The 26,487-nt window shown below is 36.9% G+C and overlaps 1 protein-coding gene across 2 annotated transcripts in view; it reads right to left on the reverse strand.

Moving 5' to 3' along the window:
* Window positions 1–26,487, reverse strand: part of SEMA3C (semaphorin 3C) — a 205,004-nt gene that overhangs the window by 107,252 nt on the left and 71,265 nt on the right. For both annotated transcript variants that reach the window (XM_047694856.1, XM_047694855.1), the window contains exons 3-4: window positions 8,125–8,285; window positions 6,934–6,996 (exon numbers count right to left, since the gene is read on the reverse strand). In XM_047694856.1, the coding sequence (XP_047550812.1) occupies window positions 6,934–6,996; window positions 8,125–8,285 (224 nt within the window). The remainder of the gene's footprint in view (window positions 1–6,933; window positions 6,997–8,124; window positions 8,286–26,487) is intronic.

Genomic DNA, 26,487 nt, shown 5'->3' on the forward strand with positions numbered 1-26,487 from the left:
GAAGAAAGATATCACTAATATGTTCTATATTTCAAATACATATTATACTTGTCTCATGTATATGTTTTTCTATCTCTCTGTATATTTTATATCTACTTATCATGATCAATATTTGTTGGGAATTTATCATTCGCTAGACTTTAGAATGATCATTTTACATATTTAACCTGTTTTACTTCCCAGGAGGTTTGATTTTTCACCTTTATAGCTTATATTTATTGAAGGTACTTATGCCATTTGGGCACTTCACATTCGTTCAGTTTGGTACAACTCAACTCCAGCAAAATAGAGCATAGAGCTTTTTTAGTTAATTTGCTTGAGATCATTGAGCTAGAAATAGTTTAAACAGATTTTCAAGCACAAATGTGTTTAACATTGAATCTTGTACTTTCAATCACTTTATAATTTGTCCTTCGGTAAGGAATCTACAGTGGGTAGAGGAGAGTTTTTCCAAGTTATTAATGTTTACAGAGCTCTTAATACTTTGATGTTAAGTATTTTTAATCTTCAAAGCAATGTTCCAATTAAAGTATTAGTCCCATTTTAGTGATGAGAAACTTGAGTCCCAAAGAGGTTAAATGAAGTACTCTAAGTTTTAATAAGTAACTGAGCTGGGTCTTGAACCATGGCTACCCTCCACCATCCAATTTTTGTAAAGAAAGGGGTGGGTTCACCATGAGACAGATTTCCAGGTTACCTGATGATACCCAGTGTGCCCCTGCAACCTTCCCCACAGAGAAAAACTCAAAAGAAAAAATAGATCAGTTAGTTATTGAAAATTATTTTCTAGGTCCTTTCCATTTCCATAGTTTTTGTTCACATTATTTCTGATTTAGACCACAGCAATCATATCAATGCTATCCAGCAAAAATTTACTGAACTCATTTTTTGTAAACACTGTATATGGTACCAGCAACAGTGAAATAAATAAATTCAATTTCTCCTTTCAGAGAAAGGAAACCATAATACATGAGGCTACATGCGGATGCTATATTAGAGTTATATTTTTTTCAAAAATATGCTGTAGGAGGAAAGAAGAGAGAATGAATAACGCTGACTTAGGTGTGAGGGTTTGGAAAGGGGTGTCATTGGTGCTGGGACTTGAAGAATAAGCTAGATATTTTGACAGGCAAAAGCATAAAGAAAGAGCTTTCCAACAGAAAGAGAGAGAATATGAACAAAATAATGGGGGCATGACAGGGCAGGGTTTACTCGGGAAGCAGTGCCTAGAGGGGATAGTGAATTACTGTGTGATGAAACCGGAGAGGCAATTAGAGTTGGTCTGTCATCATGCCATAGTCTTCAGATGGGCAGTGGATGGTGGATTTACGTGTACAGATATCAGAGCCAATTGACCCGGGTTCAAACTCTAGCTTTACCTTTCAGTAGGTGTTTGAACTTGAGGCATTTACTTAGCCTCTCTGTGCTTAAATCTTTTTACTTGTAAATGGTGATGATAACATTTGTTGTGAACAATATACTAATGAAGCACTTGGAATCGTGTCTGGCAAATCATAAATATGCACAGTGTCAGATACTGGATTCTTTCATATGTATTTTTTTTATTTCAATGGTCAGAAAAGCCTGGTGAAGTGGACAGGGCATTTGTCCTGAACAGAGATTAGTAGAGATCCTCTATGAAAGGTTTGGAGAATGCATCTTCAGTGAAGTTCAATACTGTGGATTTTTTCTTTTTTAATTGCTAGTTCTTTTTAAAAACTATTTCCTGATACAATGCTAAATGAAAAATTAAGCTGTTAACATTATGCAGAATATAATACCATTTTTTCTATATTCTTAAACATTTCAAACAATCTAATTTTAAAGTGATTACTTTGGGGTAGTGGAATTCATTTTATTTACTTAATAGTAATATACCACTTACTGTGTACGATATACTGTTCTAAGCTCTCTTAACATATTAACTCATTAATCCTCGTAACAACCCAGTAAGGTAGAGATGATGAGAATGCCCATTATGCAGACAAGGAAACTGAAGCACAGCGAGGTTAAGTTTCTAGGGTCAAAGAGCTCAGAAGAGATTGTTTTCTGTTGAATTTTACATGCTTTTCTAGGTCTTCAAAGATTCCATACTGAACATGTATTTGTTATGTAATTTTTAACAGGAATGTTTTTGAAATATGTCCTGGAGCCCAGATGCTTAAGGCTTTAAAAATACTGACTCCCATTGCCCAAACTAAGCAATGCAGAAAAAAATCCCTTATTCTTTTCTTCTTGGCCTACACATCTTTGGTGTGAGCAATAAATCAAAATATTTTGATAAATATATTTCTTTTTTTTTTAAGATTTTATTTATTTATTCAACAGACTGAGATCACAAGTAAGCAGAGAGGCAGGCAGAGAGAGAAAAGGAAGCAGACTCCCCCCTGAGCAGAGAGCCTGACTCGGGGCTCGATCCCAGGATGCTGGGATCACGACCTGAGCCGAAGGCAGAGGCTTTAACCCACTGAGCCACCCAGGCGCCCCTTGATAAATATATTTCTAAAGAAAGTATATTATCCAGTAGTTTGGGATCCTTTGGTCACATAATAGGGATACTGATATTCCTCAATTAATAAATAAAGTTTAAAATTAATTAATTAAAATTAAAATTAATAAATAAAGACATTCTGTGCATTTAATGTACATATATCTAAATATATGTACTCCTGCTTAATTTTCCAACAATCTCTTACAGTATTTACTCAGTGCATTCATTATGCCCTATCTCATTGGATATGTTTGACAGCATGTGCTACTGTTTAAGCTCAATTTATTTAGAGTATGAATAAAATATTAATATTTAGAAACAAATGGAGCATAGAGGAATGTGAATACAAAGGGGCAGAGAGGGAAATGGGAGGCAGGTTATAGTCTCTTTAGCTAGGCAGAAAATTAGTTATATTCCCACCATGATCATGTATTTTCTTTATAAACATTAGTTTATTATGATATATGATTACTGGGATCAAATTTTTGTCTATCTTGAATTATTCTCTAATAAGTGTTATTTTTTCTAAGTAATTAAAATTTGATACATTAAAAAAATCTAAAGGAATAAGAGATGCTTAAGTCCATGCTGTATATTTTCTTTCAATAGCTACAGCAGTATGGATTTTAACTGTCACTAGTTTATGTTTTACGTAAGTAGATGATTAATATAATATGTAAAATAAAAATATTTTACTTTAACCAAAATGAGCTTCTAAAATATGTGCATAATGAATTTATTACAAATATTATTAATTTAAAGGCATTAACAAGCTCACCATCCACTGCATCCTACCCCCAACTTCTGACAATCACTCGGAACAGATTCCCATACTTAGAATTTTTTCAGTTCTTGTTCAACTTTATTAAGTGCCTAGGTACAGGTCTGGGCACAGAAAATAATGACATTACCCAGTACTTCCAATCAATAAGGGGAGAGTAATAGTTACAAACACAGCAATATATGTCAGAGTGTTTCCAGCATACACAGAGGGACAGCCACCCCAATAAGACTTCCCAGAGAAGCTACATCTGCACTGTCACTTTAGATGGTGAGTGGATGCCTGAGGTTAAAAAGATGGGAAGATGATTGAATAAGGCAACCACATGTACTTGGTGTCAAAGGCTGAAAGAGGAAAAGGGTAACACTTATTTGAATTTCAGTATCATTGAAATAAAATAAAGAAAGTTAATATAGACCCAGTATAATTGCCAGTAAAATCTATCAAAACTTTCCTAAATACCCCAACTGCAGTGTTTTTTTTTTTTTTTTCTTTGTCTGTTGTGGGTATCCTTAGCATTTACCGAATTCTTCCTAGTGAGAGGGCATGTTTTATCAGATAAGACAGTGGCCTCCTGCCCACTTGCTAGCAGGACAGCTGTGGTAAGTTCCTCACTCTTTTAGTGATTTTTTTTTTAATCTTAAAAATGCGGGGGTGCCTGGGTGGCTCAGTGGGTTAAAACCTCTGCCTTCGGCTCAGGTCGTGATCCCAGGGTCCTGGGATTGAGCCCCGCATCGGGCTCTCTGCTCAGCAGGGAGCCTGCTTCCTCCTCTCTCTCTGCCTGCTTCTCTGTGATCTCCGTCTGTCAACTAAATAAATAAAATCTTTTAAAAATAAATGCGAATGGTGACAATAATGTCCATCTTGTAGCATCATGGCAAGAATTAAAAGAAAGACTTAGAGGGCACCTGGGTGGCTCAGCTGGTTAAACAACTGCCTTCGGCTCAGATCCCAGAATGCTGGGATCATGCTGGCAGCTCCATAGGGAGTCTGCTTCTCCCTCTGCCCTTCTCCCCTCTCATACTCTCTCTCACTCTATCTCTCTCTCTCTCTCAAATAAATAAATAAAGTCTTTGAAAAAAAAAAGAAAGACTTAGAACGGTGTCTGGCCCATTCCATTAAATGTTGACTACTGTTATTGGATAGGTATTACGTATATGTCTCATCATCTCTAGTGTATTACAAAGACTCTTAAAGATAGAGACTCCATCTTATTCACCTTTGGTTCCTTCACAATAGTTAACTGATTTTCACAAATTAAGATTCCCCTGTTTTTAAGTAAAATAGAAAGTATTAGTTGATATTTCTTCTAACAGAATTAAGAGATGCTTGACTATTTAGTTTCATTAAAGAATGTAATAATAATAACAACAATAACAATAACAACAACCTTTCCCTACCATTGGTCTTTTTCTTGTGGCCTGATTAAAGGACATTTCTCTGTAAGTACTTCTTCACATGTATGAAATGAACTGGGTTGGTCAAACATTCTCTTCTCTTCATAGAACATGTATTTAGAAGTTAGTTTGATTATTTCCCAGCACCTAACAATGCTGGCCATACTAGAACAGAACCCTCTACCAGTTACTTCTGTTATGTATACTAATTGGCTACAGAGCAGAATTTAAAGATATCCATGAATGATATTACAGCATGATAAAACTATGGGAAAATGTAAGCATATATTGAAGATTTCATCTAATGACTCTTAATTACAAGAAAGTAAATGACAGAGCATTTCCATTTTGCCAAAGGAGGAAAGACAGCAAATGATTTGGCTAAGATTCTTCAGAAAATCAACACCAATCTTTAGAAAGAAAATGTGCAATGGTATCTAAATCCTACATATTCTATCTGTGACACTTTGTATGAATGGAAATGAAAATCTTTTTGAACAAAGAGGACAACTAAATACAATAACTACAGTCACAGGACATTATTGTGGCAAAAAACAAGACATGGAAGAATGCACACCAGTGGGGCAAATCTCTACATTAAAGGATGAATGAAAACATTTAAATTCATGTACATTATTGAAATAATAGCTTCATGGGACAAAAAAAGACTTCTCCACAACATTACACTTTCTACTATTTGTTCCCTAGAAGATAAACATAATGTATTTTTTTGAGTGTTTCTTACACATTTTCCTGGATTTTTTTCCCATAAACTATGGTCCAGCAGATCCTGTGGGAAGCAAATATGCCTCTGCAAGCTCCTTCTGCCCATCTGAAAACTTCTCTTAAAAGATGAATTCTAAACCTGGAAATGTGAGACCCAGAACTGAATCACCAGCTCTCAACAACACCCTCCAGAGGGACCCAGAGATACTAGATGCTGGGGTCTTCCATGGCCCTGTCTTGCACCAGACCTTTTCAGAGCCTCATCCCAGAGAGTAAAGAGTCAATGAAAATAAAAGTTTAATTTTCACACTTCCTCTTTCCACAAGGATTAGTCTTTTCCTTGAACCACCATGACGCATCTCTGAAACCCTCACTATCAAATCTTAGTGCATAGCCTTGGACCCTGAAATCAACATTTCTTACCTCTACACTTTTAATGAGTGCTTAGTCAACATTTTTTACACAAAGTCAAAGCTGTTATTTCTTATGACCTCAGATCTGATTGTGTGTATGTATGTGTACAAATACTAGTTTTTCTAACCAGCCACCGTATTTCAACTTCATACCTGCATAAGCACTTCCATGCTCCTTCAATTAATGTTGGCTTCTCCAGCAAGATAATAAAGTTGAGGAGAATCAGACTGTCTATTTTGGTATATATTATGGCTGTAGCAATAAACATTATGCTAGGCACATAATAGGGGCTCAATCTATATTGGTGGAATGAATGACTGAAAAAGTGAATCAATGCATTAAAAAAGTTCTTTACCAAATTATTTGTGTAAGATGGGTAATTCTGATATACAGTTCCATTATGAGAGTTTTCACGATTTGAGACAAGGCAAAATGATGTACATGCTTTATTATAAAATTAACAAACATGTACGCTGAAGATCGGCTCCATGTATTTGTTTTAGCATATTTGAGAATAATTTAATGTATCAGTTTCAGCAAGTTGTTTGCAGAAATCCACAGAGATTTCTTTCTTAACTCTTTATATGGAATTCCACATAAGATATACAATTTGTACAAATGTTGCACACTGAACATTTATTGATATTCATAGCTGCCTTGATTTTTGTTTCCGTGGTTATTTTTAACTAACAAAGATATCGGTAATCATTGGTGATTTACGCCTCTGGAATGTGCTGGCTCACCAGTACCCTTTTGCCGAGATCTTTCTTTGGAAAAGCCCACATGGTATCTGGGAGCTTCTCCAGACACTTGCATTATCATTATTTCAGCAGCCTGCTGAGAATTCTGCAGGTTGGATCCACTCGAACAGGGGTTATTACTGAAATCCATCATGAAAAGTGTCAGAATGCAATAATGAAAGCAAGGCAAGAAGTTTTTACCAAGTCAGAAATTCCTAAGTTACAGTGTTTAAGAGTTCCAATTCCGTTGCATTTTCATTTTTTACCATGTGTCCAGCAGAGGATTTAAAATACCAACACCCTTTGTCTCACTCTTGGCTGCACTCGAGGTACATGGATTCAAAGACCAAATATTTAAGTTTTAGAGCTTTTTTAGGCACTCACTGTGGGATCTTTGCCAGCCATCTTGCACTCTTCGACTTTGATTGTAGATGCTGGCCAGAAAACCTGCTCGGAAAGGAAAATAAAGGTTACATAATCTCACTTATACTTAGGACAGCTCAGTGCTCTTCATCTACTTTATGTTAACACATTTCTTTAAGGCATTTCTATATTTCAAGATTCTTTCTTTCAGTTTATGAACTGAAATTCACAAAGATTTTATTATTTTATTCTAATAACTGTTTTTATTTTTCTCATCAATTTTTCCTTTAACAAAAGACTTTCAATAATATGTGCCCATTTCCTAATGACATATTAAAATAATGTCATTCATGTGTACAATAAAATGTGTATTTCCCTCCTTTTCCATTATTCTTTTTTCAACTGCTTACATCACAATGAATTTATATTTATATTACCATTTTGGTTTAATATTATTTTTGGTAAACCACAGTCAGGCTGTTAGATTTACTTAAAACAGGCCCCTAGCCTCAACAGCTAAAATAACTTGGATTGAATCTAAGAGATTCCCTCTCTGAAATACTCAGCTAGTGTTCTAAGTCACAATAGCTTTGGGTCAAGTCTGACAGTGATGATGATTATTATTTTTTTTAATTGTCAGCCACTGACCCTTGTTAAAATAATAAATTCAGAAATCTCCTTGTTGTAATAAACGTATAATTAATTAACTTTTATTTCTTTACTCCATGAAGACCAATTTATGTCCTTCTTATGAGATAGAATGATAAATATAGGTCACACTTGTTCAAAGAACAGTGCACTTAATAATGGTTTTTTTAAGGCCTTCTTGGATTACATACAGATGACAAGGTAGATCTTCCTTTAGTCTGATCATTTTTTCAGGCGATATTGTATGCTTCTTTCTGTCTATCTTTCTATCTCTCTCTGGGTATCCACACCCACAAACAATCATATGCAAACACTTACACAGGAAGTGTTTTCTCATTTAGTTTTAGATTTTGAAATGTTAAAATCTATGAAGCTAGACAGTGAGAACTGAATTGATTATATTTTCAGTCCATGAAGTAAGTACTAAACTTCCGATTATTTGTTGACATGCGGCCTGTATTTTTTATAGTTCTAATGGAATACACAATTTTTTCATTTTATTTGAAATTTTTAAAGAAAAAGAAACCTAACTCAACATGGCCTTCATAGAAATGATAAACTTACACTCAAAGGTTCTTGACTTATATTGTTAATATTCAAGGAAAGAATGTGATCTTTGCTGCCCACATATATCCGGTCCTGATCTTCATCCATTAATAATATCCTGTAGTCTAAAGGGTGGTGGGACAGGGTGAAGTATTCAGAGGTCTTGGTTTCACGAAGCTCTGAAATAGTGAATAGCACAGTGAAAATAGTGTCTCTTGGTTCCATGATTCTATTATTTTAATGAAAATTACTTTATAGAAATATTTACCAAAAAATTTAAGACGTATTTTCCTTCCAATGATGATAAATTAATTTAAAAGAATTATGTTAGTGGTTATTTTTATTTATTGTTTCTATATTGAAATAAAACATAAAGAAATCAATAAATGCAATATTGAAGTTTATGATTCTATTTTATTGCAAAATTATTCATATTATGCAAGAATCTCATCTCAGTTTTATCACTGGCTATCATCAGCTCAAAACTAAAATAGATCAACCAAAAAAACAGAGTAAATGAGCAGACTGAAGGAAAAAACAAAACAAAATAATGACAGTATGATGTCTTCTTAACTTCTCTTAATGTTTTATGGTTATAATCAATACATTCATCATTTTAAGATTGGTATTTTCTACTTGAAATATTTACCTTTCTTCCTCAACATAATTCTAACTAGTTTGACTTTTTTTTTCTATAAATTACTTGAAAACAAACCTACTCTTTGCCTGTTATACCTCATCCAGAAGACAATGCTGCTTAAATGACGGTCTGGCTATGTATATATCAAAAAGTAAACCACAAATATTCAGATGACCTGAATGTTTAGATTTTCAGTATCTCAATGATCACTGACTCATGCTCATTTAAATTCTTTTACAACATGTGCAAAATATGTGCCCATAAAGCCGAACTTTGAAGACAATGAATGCACCATGACAATTAAAAAAAACAACAATCAGTATAGCACATTCAATTTTTTTCCAGGCAAAATACTTCTTTTTACAATTTATGCCCTTCCCATTCAAATGGTGAAGTATTTCTTCATTCTTGGGATTATGACCTTAAGAGAGTGACAAACTCTACAAAGCAGTCTGCTTTCATAATTTACTGTTTCAATGATGAATTATTTCTAAATTTTAGACATTGAATCACAAATATACTTCTAGAAATTCTCATAGGCTGTGGTGTGACTTAAATCAAAGCTTGAAACGGTAAGAATTCTTATAGAAAGACATGAACTATAGTCTGTGAACTCTAGGGCCATATCCCATATGCAAGGATAGAGAAGTCACAAATTTAACCTATTTCCTGGGCATATCAGTTCAGAATGTTTGCCATTATATTCTTCAAGCAGTTCTATATCTAGCTAAGAATCTGAAAATGTCATGGGAGTAGCACAGTGATTATGAAGACAGACTGTGGTACCAAACTTCCTGTGACATTGAACAAGTTACTTAACATCTTTGGGCTTTAATTTTCTCATTTGCAAAAACCAACAATATCACCTCTACCAAGAGTTTCCATGGAAATCAACTGAATACATGTAAATATTAGAAATGACTGACAGAAAAAGTATTCAAAAAGTTCTAATAATTACTGGTTAGTTATTAGTATAGTATTATCAAATTTGAATTACTATCCAAATGACATATGGAATTGGATAAATAGATACACATTTTTCTTTTTTCCCTTTTTCTTCTAATTTAAGGAACTAGATTTCTCAAATTACTACCACATAATCATAAAACATAGTCTCTGATATTTTGTCCACACAATGACAGTACAGTGTAGAAATTTTTTTATGTGAAAGTTATAAAAATACTTCAGAAGAGTCTTAAGAAGTAAATCATGTGAGAAGACAGAAACAAAAGACACTGAAAGATGATTTAAACAAGAGACTAGATGACAGATCTGGAAATCGGAGATTTGAGATGCAGAGCGCTGTGTGGCGTGCTAACCTAGTTCTAAGTTACTGGGCCTCAGGAGGCATCAGACAGGTGATGTGGTTGGCAATCATGGTGCCACTGGTCCCGGAACTGGAACTGCTTCTTTCAGGAGGAAAGCAAGAGTGAAGAGAGGGATGTCATTCAGGAAAAAAGTCAGCTCCTGCCAGACCAGAGATTATTGCTGAAATAGGGGAAAAAAAGAAAAAAATCCAAAAGCTCAAAACATGAGAGAATATAGTATCCAAGAAATGTCACTCAAAGTTTGCAGAGATGAAGTCTGCCTTGATTTTGCCTAAAATTCAAGATGTTATATAAAGCTTGGTTTTCATCATATGGAAGAGACTCATGGTTGTATAATGTTTCTATAAAAAACATCAAGAGAAAGGGATAGGTTGGGGTGAAGAATAGATGTTCAACACATACCTCTTCAATAAATAACTCTCCAGTGAAATATATAGACCAGGAAAGTAAAATATGACTGAGTTCATGGCCTCTGGGGCCCAACCACCAGAGTCTGAATCCGAGCTCTGCCATTTCATTTCTTGTTTTGTTTTGTTTTTGTGGTTTTTTTTTAAAGATTTTATTTATTTATTTGACAAACAGAGATCACAAGTAGGCAGAGAGGCAGGCAGAGAGAGAGAGGAGGAAGCAGGCTCCCTGTTAAGCAGAGAGACCGATGCGGGGCTCAATCCCAGGACGCTGGGATCATGACCTGAGCTGAAGGCAGAGGCTTTAACCCACTGAGACACCCAGGCGCCCCATGCCATTTCATTTCCATATATACTTGGCAGGTGACTTTAACCCTCTGCACTCTAGTGTCTTCATGTGTAAGGTCAGAATAATAATAACAGTACCTACCTCATAGTGGTGTTGTGAGATTTAAATTGTTGATATACATCAAGTGCTTAAAAGAGTGCCTGTCCCATAGTGACATGGGTTATATTATATGACTCGGGAAAAGACATCAAGCTTCAACCAGCAAGGTAAGGACAATTCTTTACACATGGAGGAAACATGGAGGACCAGATGGCCTGATTTTTATTTATTCATATATTTAATACTTCATTTTTTTCACAGAATGTATTCAAATTATTTGAACAGGAGAATAAAATAAGAAAATTATTTTTAAGGAAAATAATTTGTTTGAGCGGCAGGATAATTTTAAAGTATGTGAGACTGGAAAACTATGAGATGAGGGTATTCCAGATATGATGTTGATAGAGACCTGATATGCTAAAAATGGAAAAGAAGAATTGATGAGCAGAATGCTTAAAAGAAAGGATTTGGAATTGATTTTATAAGAAGCTGGTCTGGGGGGTAAAAGGAAGCTGTAAGCTAAGAACAGGACAAATGAACATGCCTTTACTGGTTCTGGGGGATTTGAAAGGGAAATTTCCTTGGTAGAGAGATTGCTTGAGTGTTGACAGATTAAATTCAAATCAAAGCAGATACATCCCACAAACATGTAAAACTAAAGTATCTGTTTGCCATCAGAACTATCAAGTCAGGGGCACCTGGGTGGCTCTGTCATTAAGTGTCTGCCTTTGGCTCAGGTCATGATCCCAGGGTCCTGCGATCAAGCTCCACATCAGGCTCCCTGCTCCGTGGGAAGCCTGCTGCTCCTTCTCCCACTCCCCCTGCTTCTGTTCCCTCTCTCTCTGTGTCTTCTCTGTCAAATAATAAGTAAAAGAAATATCAAGTCAGCAGGTAGAGTTTTTCCAATTCTTCTCAGGGGTTATGTTGAGTTTCTGAGAGTAGACAGCTCTGAGAAAGCCCTGAGAAGAAACTCTGAGGTAGTAAATCTGAAGTGAAAAGCCAAACATAGGGATGCATTGATTGTTTCACTATAATTGAAACTGAAAGTGAATCATGATATATAGGCAAGAGTGTGCCATTGGGGTGGGAGTATACAATCCGAGTCAGACAGTCCTGAATTGAAATGCAAGCTTAAACACTTACTGAGCATACTATTTTAAGAAAGCTACCACTCTTTGCCCAATTTTGATTTCCTCATCTATATGTTATGCTAACACCCAGTAGTGGGTCACGTTGTGCTCCTTTGAGCAGGAGACACTTGACCTTCCATCTAACAGAGAATTTTCCTTGTCTTCCCCGTAGGCAGAGCCCGTCTATATCTACCATCGTTGTCCCACCTCACCCCTAGCCCGTGAGTGGCTTAAATGTGACATGTGATGAATGCGGGTCAATGAGAATTAAAGGGAAGCCTTCTGCAGGAGTACTGGAAGAGGCTTCTTCTGTCTTCAAAACTGGCACCAAAAAAAAGAGGTGATTTTGTTTTCTGCCTCTGGACATTTGTACATGAGGGCTATGATATGTGACACAGTTGCTGCTTACCATGCACACTGGGAGCTCAGAATGGCAAGCAAAAATTTAGAAAAAAACCTGGCTGAAGAAATGATTTAATCTCTGAACTCATCCTAGAACTGCTCTATCATCACTGGACCACTTTCGTTACAGAAGATTAAAAAACAAAAATCCATGCAATTTTTTTTTTTTTTAGATACATTGAGGTTTGCATTTCCTGTTGTTGAAACCCTTCCTAGAGATGCCTGGGTGGCTCAGTCAGTTAAGTGATGCCTTCAGCTCAGGGCACGATCCCAGGGTCTTGAGATCCAGCCCATGCAGGGCTCTCTGCTCAGCGGGAGTCTGCTTCTCCCTCTCCCACCTGCTGCTTCCCCCTGCTTGTGCGCTCTCTCTCTAAAATAAACAAGAAAAATTTTTAAAAAAGAAAAGAAAAAGAAACCCTTCTTAACTGCCACAAGTATTCACAGCCCCTACCTGCCACCTTCTCATTCTTTCTATCATGGTTTGTTTCATTCCAGTATTTTTTTAAATATTCTTTTTTCTTCTTCCCTTTTCTTCCTAATCTATACTGAAATAAAACCAAGAGTGTAGTGTGATCTTAGCCCGGAAAACAGCCTCAACCAAAATTTACTTCCAAGTAACAAACAATGGCAGCTTTCCTCTTTATCTGTGTCATTAGAAAATAATCAATTTCTTGCATTAATTCAAATACCAGAGGGAGCAATAACCGCATTAACTAAAGACCTTTCTGGTTCAAGGATTTTATCTATTTTCCTGAGCCATAAAGCTATCTTCAAATTTAATTACCTGCTGCCCATTGACAGTTGACAGCTGTTAACCAAGGAAGATTTACTTAGGAAGTGCCCTGTTAGAAACCTAGAACCCAAGGTTATTTTGTTTAAATGCTATTTAAATTACTGTTAGTTAGCCATAACTGAACTCTGGAGCTTGGGAAAAAAAACAAAACAAAACAGACTTTTTTTTTTTTATAATAAAGAGATGAGTTCAAAGCATTGAGGATTTTTATCTATAAAAAGAATGACTGAAGAATCCATCATTTTGGTTTAATGCAGATCCAACATAAGTCAAATGAATGATTCAGTGATTTGGTCATAGTAAAAGAAAATGATTTAATGATTTGGCTAGTGAGAAGGAAATCACTATCTTTCATCTAAACAAGTCAAAGAAAGCACCGTCCTTTTACTTCTCTAAATCTTAACAATGATGTCATCGTTTTTGTAAGTGTTGGAGGTAAAACTAGTTGTGTTGTTTCTCAGAACATGCTCAACAGTTTGAGAAGGAACCTTGGCTGAGAGTATGTAGTATTAGAAAATGCAGTGCCCCACAAAGGGCAGTGTAGGTCTCTAAGTCCCTGGGAAAATCTCCTGGGAAACAGTATTTAAAAAAAAAAAAAAAAAAAAAAAAAAAAGCATGCTTCTATCCTGAAATCCACATTATTATAGAGTTCTGTGATGGAAAATTACTGTAATGCCTTCCATGCCAATGCTCCCCAAGGGAAAATTTGCAGCACAATATGCTTACCTGAAATTCATGTATTGACATGGATTTTCCTTTGTAATAGAAACTACCAGGAGCCTTGAGAATTTCACCAAGGTTGGGAGAATAATACATTCCTCCAAAATATAAACCCTAGCAATATAAGCTTCTGGGTTCACTTTATTATAGTCAATATATTGCTGTAGCAATTACAACATAATTTAATATACAGTAATATATTCTGTATATAAATAACACTATCTCTAACCACATAAGAACTAACTTTTGTTCTCTGTCAAACTAGTGAGAGATCTTAACATTTCTGTGGTGACTAAGTCAATAAAAACAAATTCATGCTCTGAGAAATGTGATCTTGGTGGAGGGTGGCGAGTCCTTCTTTCTCATGAACAATATGTATCTGTTAAACTATTAAGTAGGGGAACTCATTCGTTCAGAATACTACATTATCTTTGGCCTTTTATAAATGACAAGTACAAGATTACTTGAGTGAAAATCAATTCCCAAGGTCTCTCTATTAGAAGCATATGCTATGGTTACTTATTAATTAAAGTTCAGGATGTGTTATTAACTTATGTGTTCAATACATACATATTGAGCCCTTATCACAGCCGACTAGACACTGCTCAAATAAAGGCCACAAATATGAAGATCCCAGGCCCTCACAACAATTCCAAATCTTATCTTACATTCTGTTATTCTGTTTGGCTAGCCCACCGTGACCTTCTCAACTTAAACCTTAGCTGCCCCCCAGGCAGAATGCGCATCTACATATTTCAAAGTAAATCCTTAGGTTATCTTTTACTTCAGAGCTATTGCTAGTGACAGGATAATTTCCTCTCCAGAATGTCTTATCTCAGAAGAATTTTAAGTAGTACCGGCTTAAATGACCCATCCTCTCCCTAAGGCTCACTGTTTTTGAAACTGGGTTAGAAAATGAACTTCACCGGTCCCTTTAGGACAAACAAGCAGATAGAGACAAGAGCAGTCCAACTTCATCAGAATGAAAAGATACCTCCTAATTCCTAAAGCAAAGAGAAGTTAGAAGGCATGTTGTTAAAACCACATTTGCTTAAAAATAATAGCCCCTAATAATCACCACGTGTGGGCTTACCAGTAGGAGAAATGGTTCCAGGTATTTATAAACTTATTTCATTTAATTGGCATTCAAAGCCTTTGTGTTAGGCCTTAATGTTATTCCTGTTCCACACATAATGAAACTAAAATTCAGAGAATTTGAGCAATCTAACCAAGGTCACAGGGTAATGAGTAGAAGAGGCTAGAGCCAGGATTCAAGGCAAGGTGAGTTCCTTAATCCGTGAATTCAGTTGAATATCCTCGTTTTTTCAAATTGGACAGACTTTAACACTATTTGTTGGGCTTCCAGCATGTTCTCCCCGTACATATGCAGTTGCACCTCTGCAATAACAAACGTAGTGTAAGAAATGCCTCTGAACCTCAAATTGTCTTTGCTAGTTTGAGGAGCATGGCAGGGGGTGAGGGGAAGGGGTGACCACACTCCAAACAACTTGAGAATGATCAAAAATTCTCAGGGATGCTGTTCTTACTAAGCCATCATACCAAGTCTGAAAAAGGCTACTATGAAAGTGAGATGAAAAGAGTCAAACATAATTTCACATAAAGGTAAAAAGATCTACTTCTCTGTGTTTTTGGATGGATGGGCATGATTAGCTAAGTGGAAGAGAATTGCCACCTGGATGAGAGAAGGAACAAGGGAAACAGTTGTATTCAGTGAGCCTGGCCAGGGATGGGTAACAGTGAATACAGACTATGTCCCAGGAGTTGTGTCAGAGGGAAAATTAGCCAATATCCAGAAGCCTTTAAGAAGGATGGTTCTCACTCTAGTTTGCCCTAGACGGTACAGCTTGTGGCTGTTTTTCCAGCAAAATTATCTATAGTGCCTCTTTTGTACTCTGAAAGGATTCATGGTTTGGATGTTGAATTATATGGTCACTCCACTTTTAGGACCCTTTCTCTTATTTGACACGGCTTTCCATTACCTTTAGAATAACATCTAATATTCTTTGTGTCCTTACAATGATCTGGTTAGAGATTGCCTCACTAAAATTCTCACTCATCACTTTTTGCCTCTTTTCTTTGTGTTTTCACCCTTCTGACCTTCTTTTCGCATTTTCAAACATGCCTTTCTCCTTTCTGCCTCAGGGCCTTTGTACATGTTCTTCCTCCGCTGACAGGATTCCTCCTGCCATTTTCTAACACCCACTCATAACTCAAGCAGTAGTTTCCATGTAACTTAAATTGGATGCTTCATAAAGGCTTCCTTAATCCTCTAGATGAGGTTATGTCTCAGGTCTGTTGATATGTGCTCAATTACCCTTTGTGGTTTTCTCTTAAAGACTGCTTAGAAGATCACTTGAAATGTTCTAAAATACCATGGAGTAGAGGGTGGGGGGAACTACACTTTATGACTTGCTAATACCATCTCTGTATTCTGTATAACTTTACAACTGGAACTGCGTCTGAATACAAGACAGAGTTCTTTGTCCATTCACATTCTATGCTTTTTCCTTCTATATTGAGTCTTAGGATCTTTTAATCTTGATGAGTTAAAAATTATGAAAATGATGGGTGCCCGAGGGGTGGCTCAGTCAGTTAAGTGTCTGACTCTTGATTTTGGTTTAGGTCATGATCTCAGGTTCCTGTGATCAGCCCCTAATCAGGCTCCATGCTGGGCATGAAACCTGCTTGAGAGTATCTCCTTCCTCTCCCTTATCCCCTTTCCCTCCCCTCCCCCACTTGCACACACTCCCTCAATCTCTCTCCAAAAACAAAAAAAAAATACTCTCCCTCCCCCTCTGCTTCTCCCTTCACTCATGCTTTCTCTCTAAAACAAAAACAAAAATATGACCAGAGCCAATAAAATGAGAAAAAAAATGCTATCAAATTTCAAAAATTCAGGCTTACATGATTATAATGTATTCCTATTAAAGGGTAAGGTGTATAGTGGGGAGAAGGTAGAATCATTTTTGGAATTAGTCAACTGGGACTAAAGTTCTAGCCTCACCATTTGTTGATACAGGGTTTGATTTGTCCCCCTTCCCCCAACCACTCCCTTCTACCCACCCCAACCTTGGCTCTATTATCTACAGAATAAAAGGAAGAATGAGAATATAAATGAGAATCATCTCTAATGTTCCTTGCAGCAATAAAAATGTCCATGAAAACAATTCCTTTTCCACTGTTTATAAGTATTACCTACTGTTGTAGAATATCTGTAAAGCTAAGGTAATCTTTTACATTACCATAAATCTCACAGGAAAAAAGGTTATGTTTAAAAACATATCTTAGAAATATGACCAAAGAAATACAACTGTGTTTTTCTGGAAAAATTAAGCTAAACCAAAAACTAAGGCATTTCTTTCCCCTACCTAAAGCATATTCAGTTTGTGTTGTATACTTCAATCAACTGGAGGGTTACAAACTCTGACCTCCCTTCCTCTAAGCTCACTTGGGAGACAGGAAAGCACACTTCAAGGATGTTAGGTGCCAATCTCTGGCTCCTTGTATGGGAAGTGGTGGCTAGATTCTATCTCAGGGTATGAAGAATATACAATTGGGAAATAGTTAAGATGTCTTGAGAGTCTCTGAACTAGAAGGAAGTAACTTCTGGAAAGTAGAACCAAATCTGAATCCATTGTTAAGCTGTAGAGGAGAGCATGAAGGAGCTGAGCCATCATTTTCATCACTGGAGTCCCTACTGTCAGGAAGGCCTCAGTTTCAAAGTGTCCACTTGAGATGTAAACAAGGGAGATAACTTGTAGAGGAGGAAACACTTCATCTGACACCTCCTTTCTACAACTCTTGACTCTTCTGGAAAAGCTGCCTTGGGGCAAGGTATTCAAAACCATCAGTCCAAGGTAGTTAGCAAAACAAAAGCAGAAATGCAACAAGAGAAAGCCAAAAACAAAACAAAACAAAAAAAACAACTAAGGGGATATAATAACAATTGGAGAATGGTATAAATTAGTATATAATATAATATAATGCTAATATAATATTATAACAAATATAGTATTATGCTTTCATTACAATTATATATGTAGAGATTTGAAGATACAGAAAACATTTTTCATGCTATTAAGTTTTAAAAGCAGGCTATAATATGAAAACAACTGTTAAAAATTATTCACAGAAAATAAAGAGTAAGAGGACCTATTTTAAAATATTAGTGCTAAAAAGCTTCTGATGGTGAGACATAGAAATTTAAAGACAAGAAGACAATCCCTCAAACCAACATGTGTACTGTGGGCAGGGGTGAAGAGCTAACGTGGTATATCACACCAGCGAAATCCCAGAGCACCCAGAATACAACATACCCCACTCCTCCATGATAATCCCCAAAGTGATCATACTGGATCCATTATATGGAAAGATTTTTACAGAAGCATTTACACTTGTCTGTCACAAAATTTGAACTGGGTATTATTGGTTTTCCACACTCTGAAACAAAACTTCCTTGGGATATCTTGTAGCCTTCTAGTGAGAACTTCCAGTCAGCCCCCTTGATTGTAGCGAGAGTAGTGGGAGAGTCCATGTGCAGGGTGAGTCTCTTGTCACTTTTCACCCCCATAAAATTCTGTAAACTTCACACCACGGGTCTCTAGGACACAAAGCTTACCTTTTATATCATACAGTAGGCTCTATACAAAATTGAAATATTCTTTGTGATTGTAAGGACCTTTTAGCCAGAGGCTTCCATTAAGGTTAAAAAATAACCTTGTGGTTTAACCCTTAAACTCTCCCTGCTCCCCTTCCACTAAGCGACTTACTGAAAAACAAGTCTTGGAAACCAGCCCCAGGTAATAAAGCCCAGATACAAGGATGGGTCAGACCAGGTAGAGACATCCGATCAGTGGGGAGTTGCATACTGTCTCCCTAGCTACCAAGGAGTATGGGCCCTGCCCTTTGGGAGCCTTTTGGGAGCCAATTCTAACCAAAGTGTGATAGGCTGGGTCAAATGTCTACTATAGGGTAAATTGTAATTCAATTGGTCACTTAGCACCACTGTGCAGCTTTCTCTGTGTGTTACAATTTCATTGGCTACCTGTGCGTGGCCAGGCCCAACCGCATGGCCTTTGCCCTTAAAAGCTAGTCTGTGAAACAGAGAAGGGTCGCCCTCTCTGTAAGAGACACGGCCCTGGGCAGTCAGTCTGATTCTTTTTTTTTTTTTTTAAGATTTTATTTATTTATTTGACAGACAGAGATCACAAGTAGGCAGAGAGGCAGGCAGAGAGAGAAGAGGAAGCAGGCTCCCTGCCGAGCAGAGAGCCCGATGCGGGGCTCGATCCCAGGACCCTGGGATCATGACCTGAGCCGAAGGCAGAGGCTTTAACCCACTGAGCCACCCAGGCGCCCCAGTCAGTCTGATTCTTGATGCCTGGCGTGAAATAAAGCTTTGCTTGACCTTCGCTTTATATCAATCTTGCTCCTTTAATTACGGACCCATTATTGGGGGACCTAACAGTGATGTATATTTATTCAGTTATCCAATAGATAGTGTGTAAGCCAGGGCTAGGTAAAAAGATAAACATTCTTGGTCTCCTTAAAGTGGATAGTGCAAAATGGAGGGACACTAACAACTACAGCATTAGACGATGACTCAGGGGCACCTTGGTGGCTCAGTTGGTTAAGCATGGGTCTCTGGGTTTTGGCTTAGGTCATGAACTCAGGGTTCTGAGATCAAGTCCCTCCACCACCGCTGGGCTCCACGCTCAGCACAAAGTCTGCTTGAGATTCTCTCTCTCCCTCTCCCTGCCCCTCTTGCTACTGCTCTCTCTCTCTCTCTCTCCAAAATAAATAAAGAAGTCTTAAAAAATAATGATAACTCGGGAAATTAAGGTAGAACTGAAGGAAGGTTAAGTCTTCCTGGAAATAACAAGGAAATCTTAAACAGAAGGAAATGCTTGACCTTACATCTTCATTTTATGTCTTCATTCAACAAATATTAGTTGAGGCACTTTATCTATTAAACTAATAATCACAGTGATAAATGCCAACATTTATCAAACACCAAGAAAGTGTGGTAAAAGACAGGATAAGTGTTTAAAGCAAGGGCAGCTGCTTTACATCAGGAGTCAGAAAAAGCTGCAGCAGCCAAGTGTCATATAAGCTGTGACCTGAGGAATAAATATGGGTTAATAAAGAAACATTTTCCAGGGAGTGGAAAGAGCTTAAATAGAAGCCCTGAGATGGGAGATTCAAGGATAATCATAAGTTTTTGGAGTTGATAAAGAGGAGGAATTGGGCAGGCTTTGTCAAGCAGAAATAAGGAATCAACCAACATGGAAAAAAGCAAACTTCTTGGATGTCACACAAGCAACAGGCAATGATGCAAACTCCTCATGTATCAAACCAAAATGGTTGATTTTTCCAAAGCTGCTGAAGGTGCCAGTGGAAAAAAAAAAATCTGAGCAAGTGCAGGACATGATCATTGACAAGTTTGTTAGATAAATTCTGCTACTAAAGAGTTCTCAAGGGCAAGATTATTTTATGATGCAATATTGAGTGAGTAAAGTAGAATAAAAATATTTGCATAACTAAACTATAAGATGTCCGCATAGAAATACATACGCATAGACAAAAGTCTTGGAAAATATTCAACTTGTTAATACTCTTCTTCATGATGTGCTCAGTTAAAAATAAGAGTCTGATCGTACTGAGGGCTCAGTTTAACCTTGTGTCAGTTTAAAGAAATATAATTATCTTTAATCAAGAGGCAGGCCGTGCAAACTCTCTCTACAGACCTTTATGATTTAAATATATTCTCATACAGGAATCTGGAGTCACTGCACCTAACAAAATGCTGAGAGCTACAAAAAAGAATAGCAATTATCACTAACTGGAAAACGGCTGTATATTGCCAAATTTTTTGATCTCCAGATTCTTTCAGGATGGACCACACACAACTTTCAGTAAGACAGACATAGACAGACTATTTGGATTTTAATAACCCAGCACCCCCACCAACCAAAATTCTTGAACTCGGCTTTCACTTGACGCATTCTTAAGCCCATTTTCATTTGCACACAGAAAAATATCATAAACTGTATACAGTAAACTCTCAAATCTAAAGAACCAGGCTTCATGAACAAAGAAATAAAGAGATGTTTTCCTAAAGAGACAGCTATTTTATCTAAACATTATTTAATTCAGTGTGACTCATTGTTTAGCCAAGTTACTGCATTTGGCTTCAAAACAAAGAAACAAGTTGGAGAAATGTAGGGGACAGTAGAGACATGTTCATTTCACTTTAAACACATTCGCTAGTCATTCAGTGCCGAAGCCTCCTTTTCTCCTTTCTTCTTGTATCTCTCTCCCCTGACATTGTCTAAAATACAAGGTCAGTGACTCTCAGTGCTCAGCTGCTGGAGAAGAGATTTAAAGGGAGTCCTCGGGAGTGTGCCTTTACATAGTAATAGAGCTCCCCTTTGATTCTTTTCAAGAGAAACACAAAGGATCGGACCACATTTCCTGCAGCTTTGAAAAGCTTAAGACTCATCATGTATACAATGGCTTGCATATACAATGTATACACAACACATTTCTCTTTTCTTCATCCTAGACCTGGAAACCATTCGCTTCCAAATTTCACAGGACGATATTTTGAGATGGAGTGGGTGCGGCATCATTCAATCTTTCACAAGAGAAGATCACTGTTGACACTTTTCTGCTTTTGCTCTGGAAACAAAATATTTATCATTCCTAGAGGCACTTCAAGGAGAATAGCAGAATATGGACTCAAAGTGTATGTATTTTACAAAATGCTATTGCCTCCACGAGGGAAGCATTAGCCAAGACTGTCTCTTTAATTTTCAGGGTACAAGTAAAATCGTCCTGTGGAAACAAGGCACACTTAAAAGAGGAACTGACAAGCTATGGGAAACCGAAAGTTTGACCTGAGTATTAAGAGCTCACAGTTGTCTTTTTAACGTGGAGGGAAGTTTCAGTCCACTGATTTATAGCCAGTTTTCCTCCCGAATTTCAAAGAGCAAAACATATTTACTAGACAAAGTGACAGGTGCAGATAGTTGGGATGGTGTTATTTGAGGGATTTCACATTACACAGTTCAAGTGACTTAGGGATTAAGTGAAACAAGCCACTTTGTGCCCTAAAACCAGAAGAGTGGATAAACAGGTTTCTGGTTAGGCATTTGCCTTTAGTTTTTTTTCATCAAAGAGACATACAGGTTGTACCTCTATAATTTTAAAGCTTTGCAAGTTTTATTACTCATAAGTAATGAATGCAAGAATAACCAAGACTGTCTTTTAACACCCAAGTGGAAAGTTAATTCAAGTTAGTACAATTCAAGTCCAAAAATCATATTAACCTAACACACAGAGATAATTACAATGAAACTCTTTTTTATTTGTTTGTTTGCTTTGTTTTTGTGTCTCTCTTCTTTTTTTTAACCTAATGCATCTCTAGAAAAAAGTCTGACGTTTAAAGACAGAGAGATCTATGCTCAAATCTTGGCACTGCATCTGTCTAGTTATGGGGCTTTGGGATTAGTGCCTAAGTACTCACACCTGAATGATGGAAGTAATACCTATCTCATGGGACGATTATGCTAATAGAACGAGAAAATGTATGAAGCACCTCAAGCATAGAAGCTCTCACATGGTCTCCATACCAAGATGAAAGTTTCAGTTTTAAACAGGTTATTTGTACACTGTCTTAGCTTTAGGCCATTACTCTGCAATTGTTTTCTGAGCTAATCCTGCTAAAATAACATCTGTGAATTAATGTCTAATTTATATTGAAGTATAATTTGCATACCAATTAAAAAGTTAGGATGTTTCCAAGTTCTAGCAAAAATAATTCTCAGATTCCATCACAAAAGCAAATGATTTTTGAAAGATACAAGTTTTCTTCATCTTTTTGCAGTCTGCCTCTCTTGTTACCACTCATGCTACCTTCCACCTATTGAGAATATATGAAGTACCTACCAATTTAATAAAAAAGTTTACACTGTCTTATTTAATCTTCACAGCAATCCTACTGTTTTCTGTAATAGATGAAAAAATAGTGGATGAACCTTGGCTAACTTTTTCCCTAGTTTTGGATATAAGTCTGTGTGTCCCATAGTCCATGGTTCCTAGTCTTCATGGAGGATGAGAACACACTCAGCTGGAAGATTTGGTCTCGGTCACTTTTCTCTGGGTAGAGCATTGGTTTTCAAATTTCAATATACACAGAAGAGATGTGTAAATTGCTTATTAAGAATAAAAATTCATAGGAGTAAAAATAGTTCCTTCCAGAAATACTTATTCAGAGAGTCTTCTCAGCTCTCTCTGTTGAACATACCAAATCTGTGATAGTACCCGGCTGATTGACAAGGAGATTAACCAAGATCTTCCCAGGGTTGCCTCCTTCTTACAATTCAGACCTTAACTGGCACTAGTCCAAGACATACCTGTGCTCGCTTTACCTAAAGAATGTCCTCCCAGGGGCGCCTGGGTGGCTCAATTAAGTGTCTGATTTTGGCTCAGGTCATGGTCTCAGGATCCTGGGATTGAGCCCTGCATTGGGCTCCCCACTTAGCAAGGAGTCTGCTTCTCCCTCTCCTTCTGCCCCTCTCCCTGCTTGTTCTCTCTCTCTCTCTAAATAAAGCTTAAAAAACAAAAAACAAAAAACCGCCCCTCCATATTATTCTCTATGTTGTAGCCCTATTCTATTATCTTCAAGTGCTTAAAATTTTTTCTGGCCTTAAATCTCAAATTTATTTTAAATATTATGCTGTTTGGGATAGAATTAATATCAATATGTGACTAGAACTGTTTTTGGAATCTATGCATTTACATGTGAATTTTCGACAATTACTTTTTAAAATATCATCTCACAAAGAACTCCAGATCTTCCAAAAGATGAAATTGTTTTTCTTCACAAAGATTTGTTGTGAAGATTAGAGATAATTTATACTTTGGTCCAATTCTCCTCTTCCCACAAAGAATTTGGAGAGTCTCAAAAATGCATGAGATGGAAACACTGGTGCAGAAAAGCTTTCTCCCCAGTTTTTGGTAAAGAAGATCCTTAACTGATATATAAATAAGATCCAAAAATTCATGAACAAGCTAATTATTTGAGATTTAAAACTAATTTTTCTGGGGCGCCTGGGTGGCTCAGTGGGTTAAAGCCTCTGCCTTCAGCTCAGGTCATGATCCCAGGGTCCTGGGATCGAGCCCCGCATCGGGCTCTCTGCTCGGCAGGGAGCCTGCTTCCTCCTCTCTCTCTGCCTGCCTCTCTGCCTACTTGTGATCTCTGTCTGTCAAATAAATAAATAAAATCTTAAAACAAAACAAAACAAAACAAAAAAACCCCACTAATTTTTCCTTTAAAAGAAACCATTGTTATAAGTGGGACTGAGGTCCACAGTTCTCCCTTGCAAAAAAAAGCCTAGTTATCATATTAATATTACTAATAATAATATCGAAGCAAATATATGTCTGATATTATTTTCTAAGATTTTACATAAGTGACCATTTATCTTCATTATGGTCCTACAAGGTCTATAGTGGTCCTGTGTGTGGTCAGGCGTCAGGGTAAATACCCTCCTTGTCTCATCCTGTGTTATCAAGGAAAATTACCTAATTCTTTGGAGCCTAAATTTACTTATCTATAAAATGGGGATGATGAAATCATATATCTAAAGGGTTTGTTGGGATAAATTAATATATTAAAGTAGTTAGAACAGTTACAGGCACATTATATTGCTCATAATGTAGTAGTTGCTCTCATTTTCTTATTTTCAGGGAATAATAGCAATATCCTCCAGGAAGGTCAGACATCTTTCTCAAGGTGACACAATGGGAGAAGACTGAAACTTGGTCTTTCTGTCCCCAGAGACACTGTCCTTTACAAATCACCATACCATCTTTCTATATTGTCAGGGCACCACCCCTTGAACTCTACCTGACTGCCAGTAGACCAAGTCTTTTTTTTTTTTTTCAAAGATTTTATTTATTTATTTGACACACAGAGAGAGAGAGATCACAAGGAGGCAGAGAGGCAGGCAGAGAGAGGGGGGAAGCAGGCTCCCCGCTGAGCAGAGAGCCCGATGAGGGGCTCGATCCCAGGACCCTGAGATCATGACCTGAGCTGAAGGCAGAGGCTTAACCCACTGAGCCACCCAGGCACCCCTAGACCAAGTCTTTTTAAGGAAATGCATGCAAAGTGCTAATCGAGCACATCACCGCAATAATTTTCGAGATATAATTTGTATATACATATAAAATATGTACGTAATATGTATTTTTTATGTGTGTGTGTGTTATAGCCACCATTAAAATATCACTTTAAATCTCTGTATATGTTTTGTTAAAACATCTTTATCTTTGTCAAAGCATTCCACTCCTACATGCTTAAGGAGCAGAACTCACCAAATGAAATCAGAAACTCAATGACATATCAGTGAGAAATTGTTCTTGTTCAGTCTTGAGTAGGAGCTCCTGAACCCTGCCTGTCCAACATTTTCCACTTCACTGTTTACAAAGCACAGATGTACTACTCAACTTTTTATTCCCAGTCCATGAAAGGTTTGTGCATTGCAACTGTTTCCTCACATAAACTGGAAACTATTATGAGGCAAAAACTGTCAGGAAGTTTAAAAATGGGAAACAAAATGTAATCTTCCCTGCAGGTACTAAAAAGGGGACAACATCCTTTATGGCATCTTTAACTTTTTTAAAACATAAACTTCCTGAGTCGTCTTAGTTGGACACCACTAAACCAACTGCTACTGCAAATACCATAAAAATTGAAAAATAAATCATGTCTCCTAGTGACCTACAGTCTTCAAGGGGAGATATAGTACATTCATTGAAATATAATACAAGGCAGTAGAAAATAACTGTCTTTAAAGACAGGCATAGAATGACACAAGCATCTATCATCCAACCTATAAACCAGGATATCATTTTCAGTTCCTCCCTCACAATTAGTTGTCGAGTGTTGCTGATTTATCTCTAAAATTTCTCTCGAGTCTGTCCTTTCTTCTCCATCCCAATTATCACTCTTTAATTCTATACACTTGTCATGCCATCTCTGACTGGATAATAGCATAAAATGGATAATTACTCTTCTTGTCATTAGTCTTATCCCTTGTTCAAATATTTACTGAATGTTGGGGAAACATGGGCACTATGAGGCATTCTTTGTTCTGGGTGGTAGGGATACAAAGACCATGACCCTAATCTACAAATCAAGTGGAATTCTCACATCAGTTTCCTGTATCCACTTGAGTTAACTATCATCCAAAAGTTAAGTATAACCACATCTTTTACACACACAGCACTCCAGTCCCACTTTAAATCTATTCAGTGACTTCCTATTTCCTAACCTGATTATTCTGAGTTTGTTAGAAGCTGTGGGACACTTTAAGAATCTAGCAAATCTTCGGGCCTGTCTTTTTCTCAAAAATTTCATATGTGATTAAAGTCATAAAATATTGTATGCAACTTTAGGATGTCACTGATACCTTGGAATTCATTCAAATACCCCAGTTTCAATGAGGAGGCTTCATGCACCCAGGTTATAAATCTCCCATCTAAAGGGAA

This window comes from Lutra lutra, chromosome 11 (assembly GCF_902655055.1).
Source record: "Lutra lutra chromosome 11, mLutLut1.2, whole genome shotgun sequence".
NCBI lineage: Eukaryota > Metazoa > Chordata > Mammalia > Carnivora > Mustelidae > Lutra > Lutra lutra.